This window comes from Ixodes scapularis, unplaced genomic scaffold (assembly GCF_016920785.2).
Source record: "Ixodes scapularis isolate PalLabHiFi unplaced genomic scaffold, ASM1692078v2 PGA_scaffold4__175_contigs__length_147842914, whole genome shotgun sequence".
Lineage (NCBI taxonomy): Eukaryota > Metazoa > Arthropoda > Arachnida > Ixodida > Ixodidae > Ixodes > Ixodes scapularis.
This window is the reverse complement of record NW_024609879.1, coordinates 91,866,628-91,877,999: the sequence shown is the minus strand read 5'-3', so window position 1 is coordinate 91,877,999 and position 11,372 is coordinate 91,866,628. Positions and strand designations below refer to the sequence as shown.

The 11,372-nt window shown below is 42.4% G+C and overlaps 1 protein-coding gene across 4 annotated transcripts in view; it reads left to right on the top strand.

The window, feature by feature from the left end:
• Positions 1-258: 258 nt before the first annotated feature.
• LOC8038327 (acetyl-CoA carboxylase) overlaps positions 259-11,372 on the top strand; it is a 169,373-nt gene continuing 158,259 nt past the window's right edge. The window contains exon 1 of one of the 4 annotated variants that reach the window (XM_029983884.4): positions 259-629. In XM_029983884.4, the coding sequence (XP_029839744.1) occupies positions 443-629 (187 nt within the window). In that variant the 5' untranslated portion in view covers positions 259-442. Of the gene's footprint in view, positions 630-2,519; positions 2,658-11,372 lie in introns of those variants that run through there. The other 3 variants (XM_029983886.4, XM_040498707.2, XM_040498703.2) reach the window with 3 other exon arrangements.

Here is an 11,372-nt window from a genome sequence, read left to right as displayed (position 1 = left end):
GATTTCCATGTTCAAACATCGTCCCGTCTCGCTCTAGAAAATATTAGCTTCTTTTCGTTACAGAATAAGCCTTGTGTTGTTCCTATATTGAAGGAACGCGTAACGTTAAGCGGTTTGAAAATCATCCACGAATAATCTTATCTCGTAGTGAGGGGAAAAAAACTTGCATTATCTTCCTTTTTTCGCCAGACTTACCTTTTTTTTTTTTTTCTCCGCGATGCGTTGGAGTTTTTTTGCTCAGCATCGTCTGCAAGATGCACAAACCAGGCATCGCATTCACCGCCAGCTGATCGGCAAACGTCCGCCAAGGCGAGCAAGGAAGCGTCGATGCCCAGACAGTGTAAGCTCGTATAGACCTAAGATAAGCCGGGCTGTGTAGCTTGGCGACAGCCCCCTCAAGACAAATACCGCCCCCTTTCTAGCAGACTACACTGTCGCGGAAATGCGGCGCGAGAAGGCAGACGACGAGTGTCGCCTGATGTTTATCGCGATCGTATGCGCAACCGTCGCGGTCGCTATCGGCGTCCGTAGGATGGTCCTTGCGTTGGCTCGTGCCGCCGTCGCTGGGACAAGCTGTCGTCGTCGGCGCCTTTCGGATAAATACCTCGTGGTCTACAGGGCAGTGGACGGTAAGTGAAGCGTCGCTTGTCATTGTTCTTTTGCCGTAGACAGCTAGCCAAATATTGTTCGTCGCCGTCTTTCCTGCTGCAGCGTAGAGTTCATCATATACGCCGCTTTTGGTAAATGGAAATACTCTTCATGGTTGTAAAACAACATTTATTAAGCAACGAGTGTTTTTTTTTTTTTTTTTGCTTCTGACGGAAGTGTGTGTGTGTGTCTGTGATACCATAAACACGTGATAGGAGCTGCGTGTTTAAGTTTTTTTGAAAACTAAAAAAAAAAAAACAAGAACAAAAAAAAACATTCAGAGTTTACAAATAAAGCTTCTGCTAATGTGTTCCAACAAACTGCAATACTGTGATTGAAAAAAAAAAAAAAAACACACTCAAAAAAAAAAACAAAAAAAACGGGTAGGTTATGTTATTATTTTGCGAAATGATCTAAAACCGACTAAGTGCAGCTAGGAACCGCAGCAACGCGTAATGTAATTTAATACAATCATTTATCGTAGCATCACGTCTGAGGTATGTGTTGGCCAGCTATTGTTTACGGAAATGAAGCTTGGCCTATTCCGTGCCTCACGAGTATAATGGCGGTGAATGTAGAAGCGTAAACTAAATCTGTCACCGCTACTTTTCTCTCTCTCTCTCTCTTTGTTTCTGATGTTACGCGGCGCAAGTTCATATGGCTTTTGAGCACCGAGGCAAGAATCCCAAAAATATCCCTCTCGACGATATCAGGGGATCCGTAGCAAGCGTTATCGTGACGGGCCTTTCTGGTCGACTTGCTGCTGATATATTTTCTTTGATTCGTGAAAGTATGCGACTAGAAACTGAGGTAAAGGAGGGAATGAGAGTGCACGGCTACGATCGGATTCGAAGGATTAATGGGTACACGCAAAGGCTAACCGCCTTCGTCTCTACTCGTTTGAACTGTGAGTACAGACAAAGGCAGCTAGAGCCTTTTGCGTGTACGCAACTAACCGTTGCGCTCCTGTTCTCCTCTCCCTCAGCTTCTTCCCGTAGTCTGTTGTGCGCCCGCCACGTGATACTCATTTCATTAAATTCGTTTGGCTTCGTGATTCACTTGCCGTCGTTTGCTGCTTACACAGCGCCACACGAATAGTTTTTTTTTTTTTTTTTTTTTTTTTTTTTTTTTAAAGGAGGGGGGGGGGGTCGAGAAATTCTTATTAAAACTACTAGTGCGATATATGAGAAAAATGCGGAAAAGCACCAATGTCGTGTTGGAGGTTAACAGTGTCGCGCAGTTTACCTTGAAACCCACACGGCGACGGCGCCGTAGGGTTGTCTTCTCCGCGGTGCACACCCGCTTGCGGCGAAGCCGGCTCTACGTGGCGCTTGCTTTATTATTATGTGCGTCCGTTTCATGCCGGCCAGCTAGCTCCTCTCTGTTACACTGGTGTTGCTAATGAAGATACCTTGAGACCGGTCGACCCCCGTCTCCGTGCGTCAGAAAGCGAACAAACGAAAAAGAAACGGCCTAAGTGGGGGTTGTTAAATATTTAAAAACAATGCGCGCGACCTCTGAGACGCACGCACGCACACCTCATTGTCCGGGTTTTCGAGGAAATTGAACGGATCGTTTTCCCGAAAAAAGCGGAAATTAAAAAAAAAAAAAAAATCGAGGTTGGCAACAACAATGAAACGCGTTTTCTTTTTTTTCTTTTTGTCGTCGTCTGCAAGAAGTCTGTGTGTCGTCTGCGACAGTGCTCGCGGAGGTCGGTATCGTGAGGGTTTTTTTTCCTACTAGAGGAAGATCGAGGTCTGACCGTAGTACGAGGGAAAGAAAAAAAGCGAGACAAACAAAAGAAGGAGGTGGCGATTTTCCACCCGCCGTCTTTCCCTCGTTCGTCGGCGGGGAACGGCGTTCGCACGCTCGTCGTGCAGCAGCAGCAGTGTGTGAAGCGGCCTGAACGGATATTCGCGGCGTCCCACAGGGAGTTTGAGAAAGTTTCGTGGGTGCGAAGGACACGTGTGCACCGTTTGCTGGACGCGGAACCATGGACACCAGGACCGGTATGGCGACTTATATTCCACCTTGAGACCGCACTCTCGTTTTCCTTTTTTTCTTTTTTTGCTTTTTAACGGCAACGCGCGTTTGTTGTGGCTGCATAGGGGTACCTTTGGGTTCAGTAGGTCGCGATTACTATATCTATATCACGTGGTCTGTACTTAAGAAGTGTGGTTGGTATATGTTTTGCGTTTTGCAGGCTCAACCGCGTAGTTTGTTTAAAGTGTGTATATATATATATATATATATATATATATATATATATATATATATATATATAAGCAGTAACGCCTAACCTCTTTTAAAGTACTGAAGTTTTTTCTATTTTTTTTTTAGGAAAAGGGAGGGGGAAAGTTTCATTTTAATTTTAGCGCTTTTTTTTCTCATGTGATTTAGGTTATAGATGTTTAACGCTGTTTCAGGTGTGGCAGTGGGGATTTCTTTTCTCTCTCTTTCTCTTTACGTGACTTGCTTACGGTGCTATATCTTTTTGTCGGCACATCACGTCCGTGTATCCCTCCCGCTGAATATACGCTAATTTTAGCAACAGACAGTCGGTTGTCGCAAATCCCCAAGAGGAAACGCCCTGCGGGCCCCGATATTTCTATATCCAGCTCGAAGCAAGAAGCAGTTAAATAATAATAGTAATAATAGAGCGACGCAAACGGGCGACTCACGCATCAGAAGCGTCTGAAAATCAACTTGAGGAGCCTTATACCGGGTGCCTGGAAGTAATAAGAACCGTGTTTTTTTCCACCGCAAAAATAAACTGCGCGCGTCGTACGCTGGGTTTCTGCCGAAATGTAGCGCTAGCGGTCGAATCAGATGTCAAAAATTTGCAGAACTAACCCTATTATTATATATTATCCGGGATTTCGGGAATTTTTTTTAGGGAATGGAACGCGTTCTCGCGGTAACGTTTACCATTCTTCTTCACGTATTCGCGAGTTCCATTGGTAGTCATTTATTCGTTAAAAATTAAAAAAAAAAGCCTAGAACATTTTTTTTTATACGAAACGTTTTGAAATTTTGCGTTTCAACCGCTAACACTCTCAAACATTCGGTATTTTTTTTTGTGCCGCCGCGGCCGTCTCAAGCCAAGCACGAAAAATCGCAAGAGGGCCTCCAGACTTGGCAATGCTTTCGTTTGAGATATCCTACAATAACGTGAACTCTTTTGTAGCCCCCTGTCTAAGTGGATACAGTTGTACGTTGAGTAATTTGGAGTAACCTTCTTGGGCTTTTTCATTTTTTTTTTTTTCGCTATTGTGTGATTTGGTTGGTGGCGTGATGTCGAGATGACGTGTGTGCCTGCTTTCCGGCTTTTTGTGCGTCGGAATCGGCGGCGTATATAGTTTCTAGGACAGCCGCCTGGAAGTTCGCCAATCGCGCCACTTTCGCTCCGAACAACCGCGGGGAGCGTGCGGAGGGGTAAATTAATTGCTCGTTGTTGTCGGCCCACTTGTAGCATGCTTGTGGGCATCTGGGACTTTCGATGCCAAAGAGATCTGATTCTGCGGACCTTGCCATCAAAGTTTTGTCTTCCATGCGCCTCGTATTTTTATTTCTTATCTTTAGTTAAGTCTCGTAATGTATCATAAGTACTGATTTCTGTTTTCCCCCTCACAATACTAAAAAAAAAAAACGCCGTTTGTTTGTTTGTGCTCATTGATAAGCCTTGCTCAACACAACTGTAGATTTGTCTATGGCATAAATATGGTAAATTTTACGGCGTTATTGATTTTTTTTTATCCTCACCGTTTTTTTTTTTTTTTTTTTACGAGCTGGAAGTTTTTACTGGCAACTCTGGAAAAGTGACGCCATGGAAGAAGAAACGTAGGCAGATTAGCACTGGGAACACATGGAAAGGCACCAAATGAGGGTGTACAAGGGCTGGTCGTCTTTTGAGAGCAGAGAGGCAATTAGTAAGTTGAAATTTGAACGAAGGTTGACCGAAATGGGTGACAAGCGGTGGCCACGGAGGGTATTCAAGTATTTATACATGAAAAGTTTAAACACAAAATAGACGAACCAAACCCGATTGGAAATGTAGAGGTCCCTAATTCGATACCAGGACCAGGCGGATTTTGTTTTTTCGGTCGCGCATCAGTCATCTAGTTGTGTTTGTAGATTTGTATTTGTCCCTTGTCCCCCCTTTTTTCCCTCCCCAGGGATTATCATCATTCTCCGAATGCTTACATGTATATACCTACACACTAGTGATGAGGCTGGCTACCGCCGTTGCAAATGGTATAGCCATTCACAACCATCCATATCCATCCATCGGCAGGCGCAGGTTCACTCTTTGGGCAGGAAAACTTGTTCCCAAGTGATCGCAACAAGTTTGGTGGCGCGGAGAGAATGGTCTGGAAGCTCACTTCAGGACCCCTTGTTCTCTCTCTAGACTGCATGCTCGTGCCTGCCAATGACGTCACGGCGATGGAAAACGCGGCAATTTTGGAATGTTGGTTAAAATTAACGTGGATACTCGTGTACATAGACAACATTTTTGGGGACGAACTGGGTAAATGCATGTATTTTTGTCTCGTTATTATAGAACGCCGTCGACATCACGACGTCACTGTACTGCGTGCCGGGCAGAGGGAATCCCGGGTATTCAGAAAATATAATAAGGTTTGCTATCTACAAATTCGGAGGAATAAACGCTGCCGTTTGGTTTGGTCATTAGGTTACACATAATAAAAAATAAAAGCGAAAAAAAAAAAAAGAAAAAAAAAAAGAACACGTAAAACGACGGCGGACACCACATATATGTTTATATGAGCGCACTGCGGTGTACGTCGTTCTTCTACTTGTCCCTCGTGCTGTTTTTTTTTTTTTTTTTCGTTTTTATTTTGTCACAATGCACAACTAACTCGTCCAAGTACTTATCCTTCCGCGGTTTTGGTTAGTTTGACGTGGAGGTTGAAATGTTCCTTTGAGGTCGTGGCCTTTGGTTCTATGAATGTTGGAAAACTTGTGCAACTAATTTTTTTTTTTCGATGTTTGCGTTTGAGAGTTGTTTTAGAGGAGCACTTTCTACGGCGTCTAAATCGTTGTAAGTCCCAACCGCAACAGGGCATGACTATTGACACCTGTTGTTTACTGTGTGTGTTAGTTTCGAACTGATAGTCTCTCGAAGGTGACATAGACACGAATGATTAAGGGTGGCGATACACCGCAATACACAATAGGTTTTGTTTACTTCTAAAGTCAAAAGCCATAGTCTGAACGGCACCGCCTTGCCACGGAGCATGGTGTGTCGAAGCCTCGAAAGTTTTCTCCCCCCTCTGACAAACGCCGTGAGATGGCGCAGCATGACAGGGGCTCGAGGAACCGTCATCATTCGTGGACACGTTTTCACGGCCGCTCGATCACGCCTGCGCGCGGAGCCCCAGCCCGACAGCGCCCCTGCCGGCAGACGCGCAAAGCCCGAGTGGGGTTTCGATTCCCTTTCAGACACGCCTATTTTCTTGCGCCGTGGTGTAAGCCATATAGACTCCTCTGTAGAATGTAGGAGACTGTGGTCTAAGCTTTAGCGGGATTAATATTATAAACCACTCATCTAGGGGTATAGCAAAAACTGGCGTGGCCTGCCGGCGGAAGTGTGGTACAGAGGAAAGGGGCTTGAATGGACCCCGTTTGAGTTGTATAATTTCATTTCATTTCATTTATTTACTCTCAAGGCCGAAGCATTACAGAGAGGAGTGGTGAAGCAAAACAGAAAAAAACATACAACATGAACATAAACACAGCAGAGGGATTACAAAAAATGGTTGCAAACGGCACTTTTGAAACGGTCGCTGTCGGTGATTGAAGCGATGGAGGCGGGGAGGTGGTTCCAGTCTGTGCAGGTTTTGGGAATGAACGAGTGGAAGTGCAAATTGGTGCGGCTGCTTGGGACGCCAACCTTGAACTGATGGTCGCTGCGGGAAGAAATGTACGATGGTGGCAGAAAGAGAGAGTCACTGAGTAGAGAATTGAAATGATAAACCTTGTGAAAGAGACAAAGACGAGATAGTTTACTACGCAATGAAAGATCGGGTAAGTTAAGATTAGACTTCATGGAAGTGACACTGGCAGTTCGAAAGTAATTTGAGAAGATGAAACGCGCGGAACGGTTTTGAATGGCTTCTATTTGAAGAATAATGGAGTTAATATGAGAGTCCCAGATTGATGATGCATATTCAAGCTTTGACCTCACTAAATATTTATAAAGTATGAGTTTCAAGTTAGTTGGGGCTAAAGAAAAATTACGCCGTAGATAACCGAGTGCGCGATTAGCATTACTAGTAATGTCAGCGAGATGAAGACCTTACATTATCGTTTGCCCAAAATTTATGAAACAAAGGTGGTAGGTATCTGTAATAGCTTTAAACATAGCCTCCATTCCGCTGAATGGGGGTTAGTAAGTGCTTGGATTCCGGTAGAAGAAAAATACGTTTCGGTCGTGTGAGTAGCCAATCACGCATATTGCGCCCGTTGCAACGTTGAACCTCTTCATCGGACCGGAAATATTTACCTTCCATTGCCTTCTTGAGTGGTACAAAAATGTCGTGATCCCATGGGGGGCAAACCATGACGCTAACAATCGTGACTATTTTATTCACCATCACTTGCCGTGTTTTTTATTACGATGTGTTCAACTGCTGCAAAGCACTCTGGTCGCGCCGTTTGACTGACCGCGCTCGGTGGAGGAGGGTCTCTCTCACAACTCACGCCATTCTGAAGCTTCTTGGTCCACTTGTACACTAGCTGGAGTGAGAAACAAGTGCCACCTTAGTGAAACTTCACTCGGCAATGGATTTATGGGTGATTTCATCTATCACAATTTCATCGATCCCTTCTGATAGCATCGCGCCGTTTCGTCGCTTGCTTTGGCTGTACTGCAACGTGCGCATCTTTCCTCATTTCTTTTCTTTTCTTTTTTTTATTTCCTTTTTCTAGTTGATATATAAGTATCTTCAAGGTTTTCGTAAGCTGCATTGGCTATTTTTCTTCGTCGGAAAGTGAAAACGAAAAGGTATAATCCACGGGCCGAGCGGGACATAGACATGCCGCCACCCTTTTTAACTCTCCGAGTGTCTCATCCGCTTTTTACACAGCTGTCGTGATTAGTTATTTATTATAGGCTGGGTCACAATGAACATGAGAAACGACTATTATACCATTAACCTTGCACGTGATAGAAAGGAAGAAGCTATACAGACAACCTGTGATTACAAGGAGGCGATACCATGCATGACGTAAAGTTCATGCGCCGCCGCCTTCGAGAGCGGCAGCCTTTTCCTTTCATTCAGCTTCGCTGGGACGTTCTATACTATCCACGTATCTGGTATCTTATCTTAGGAGGGAGCAACCACTCTTTGTTTGGCAGCAATATTAAACGTGGGAGACCGAGAATTCAGTCTTGAGACTTTGCCTGTGTGCTAACACAACTAAGGAGTGCGGTTTGCCGACCTGTAAGCTGTGTCCAAAAAGAGATGGTTTAACCCCGAAATCGTTGCAAATGAAGGAAGATGAATAAATCAAAGTACCTTTGTGTGAATCTAGAGAACTGCTAAAGAAAACAAATGGGAAGTGGCGCATTTTGCAGTGAGCTCAGAAAGTGCGTTACAAATACTTGCCCCAATAATTCATCCGACATGCTGAGCAGCTTGCTGTAAGCTGAAAAGAAGTCGCATCTCAAGGCTCGTACCATCGTATTGCATTTTGATTTTGTGAAAAACTGGAGCCTCGTTCTTCCGCGAGTGGTACAATGCTTTCATTGGAAGAACCAAGCCGCGTCTCTTCACCCGCGTCGCTATACAACGGAGCGTAAAATCTACAGCATCGGAGTTGTCAGCGACGACATCGTGCACAATACAGCACACGCACTAGCTGTTCGCTCTGCGCACAGTTGGAGAGTGGTTGGAAGAAAACATTCCGATGGTTACAAAACTTGCTTACATCTCCGACGGGAAGGCTAGTCATAAAAATTTTTAAAAAAAATGTTTTAACTGCACAAAATGGCGAAGAGACAAGAGGTGACCAAATAGAACTTTTAAGCTGCGGGACACGGAAAAAGTGTGTGTAATGGCGTGGCGAGAGTCCTCAATCACCAAGCCCCCTTGCACAACCTCAGGTCGTCAGAACTGGAAACCGTTTAAGGTGCTGATGATTATTTCCGTGTAGTGACCCCGAAAGTGCCTGGAATTGTACTCCTCAAATATGAAGCAGTATGCCTCCCTCAACACCTTGACACAGTGAAAAAATAATAGCACTTTTTTTTTTTTTGTATTGTGAAAAACATTCAATCCTGCCAACTGTGGATTGGATGAAGGCTCAAAATAGGGACGGGTCTTTCAGGGTTGCGATAAAAAATAAAGAAAGCGTATTCTCATGGGTATTGTTATCCTCACTTAAAATCACTTTTTATTTGATCGCCATAAACGTTACTGTGAGCTTGTAATACTAAAAAATTCTATGTATTGTTATGGATTTTCCCGGTTTTTCTGTATTCTTTGCTATTTCTTTATATAAAAAGAAAGGCAAGAAGTGTTGAACGAGCCCCGCCAGTATACGTGAAAATGCGGCCGCATGAAAGAAGCAACATTTCGCGATCGGCCCGCTATAGGTTACTGAAAATCATTTACCTCGCCCCTTCATTGCCTGACATAGAGGTTTGTGAAACTTAATTTTTATGTTTGTTAAATAAATAAAGACGCTTCAATAAGTTTATTTAGAGAAAAGCTGCGAATCTTAGGGATTTATAAGGGAACTGGGCATGGGGGTGCGTGAACTTTTTTTCTTTGTTAAATCATAACATACCAGTTATGCCTCATTTTTACTAAATGGTACATAGGTAATAAGGTATACTAATATCGTAAGTACTATGGTCCCGCTATAAGCATATATATAATAATTACGTAAAATATGAATTTGGCAACGGCCCGTGTCTTTTAATATTAAAATGGAGCTAAGTTTTGTCTTCTTTTCAAACACGCACTGCTTAATATGACGAAGCCATATATGTCAAGGAAATTTTATTGCACATAAACGAACACAAAAACCCTTTCGTATAAAAATATATATACTGTACGTTTTTTTTTATTGACGTTGAATATTTTTTTAGCATTTCCTGTTAAGTTTACAGTGTTGTTTCTTCTTTATAAACTATACCTAAATTACCAATATTATACTTTTAAAATGGCTTAAATACAAGCTTTCATTTGATATGTTTCTTCGAAAGCTAGCTCGATTCAGGCTCGGCCTATTGTTAAAGGTTCAAGATTCAAAAATATTTATTTAATAAAATAAAATTAAAGACACACTTCTAGAGTACTTTAAGCCTTTTATACAAAGTCTTAAAGCAGTAAAAAAAAAGTTATAAAAGTTACGAAAAAAAAAAAAAGAATCTAAAATTTTCCACATTCTAGGGTACGTCTTACCATTTTTGCCATTTTCACGAGTGGTACACACTCGTGAAAACTGCAAAAATGGTAAGTCGTACCTTCTGCTAGGATGCCGCCAACTTTTTTCGAACCGAAGTTTCGATGATCGATTCAAGTAGTCCGAAAGGTTCGAAAGATATCGATTTTCGACCTTTCAATATCGAGAAATTCGACGGAGGTCGAATTTTCGAACTTATTATACCAAGAAGTTCGACGCTTTTCGAAATTTCGACCTTATTACGCTGCAAAATTCGATGCTTGTCGAACTTTCGAACTTGATAAACCAAAAATTCGAGCTCGGATTTTCGAACTTTCGACCTTCTTGCACTAAAAAGTTCGAAGCTTTTCGAACTTCCGAACTTCCTACGCTAAAGAAATCGATAATTTTCGAACTTTCGAACTTATTAATCTAAAGAATTCAAAAATTGACGAACTTCCGATTCCCGAAAAGTCAAAAGTTCGACGAACTTCGAACTTTTAGGGTAAAAGTTCTTTTAGGGTAAAACTTTTAGGGTAAAAGTTCGAAGGTCGTCGAACTTCGAAAGACCGGCGGGTGGTTTCATTTGTATTCAAACAGTGAGGTGCATTCGTAATTTTTTTTTCGCAATTTTACATGCGTTGCCGCTTTCCTTGCGAAAGACAATGCCGTTTATTTCAATCATCTGGCATGCTTGGTTTTAAAGAAATGGATTCCCCAAGGAGCGAGGAAGGACGACGGGTTTTTGACAAGTGTCGTTCGTGCCGTATTTGAAGCGCGCTATAGCCGAAGCTATTTATGGCAGAGATGTTAAACTTTTTAAGGATGATCTATGTATAGCCTAGGTAAGTGCCGTCTTAAGATATGATTATTGTTGTTCAAGACGAGTTTCGAAGAAATATCCAAACATGTACCTACGGGCAATTATGCCCTAAACTTTGTCATTTTTTTTCACCTACATTGTCAGAGGTATCGCATTTAAATTAACACCAGAGACAGTACACATCATTACCATATGCAGAATACAAAATAATGTATTTATTGCTTTTTCACATTGAGGAATAAATTAACTCATAGGGAAGATTTCTAAAATTGTTCAAGTTCAGCATGTCATAAAAAAAAAAGTTTTTTTCTGATTTTACGTTCTTGAGACGTGTTTCTTTTGGCTTGTACACATTTTGGTAGGAGAAACTTGTTTCATAGTTCTGGGCCTCTGAATATGCAAGAATATAACACTTCCGGAGGTTTCTTGGTTGTATTTTTTTTCTCCAGCTTTTTATTTTTGCATTTATTGTTATGTTTATTTATTG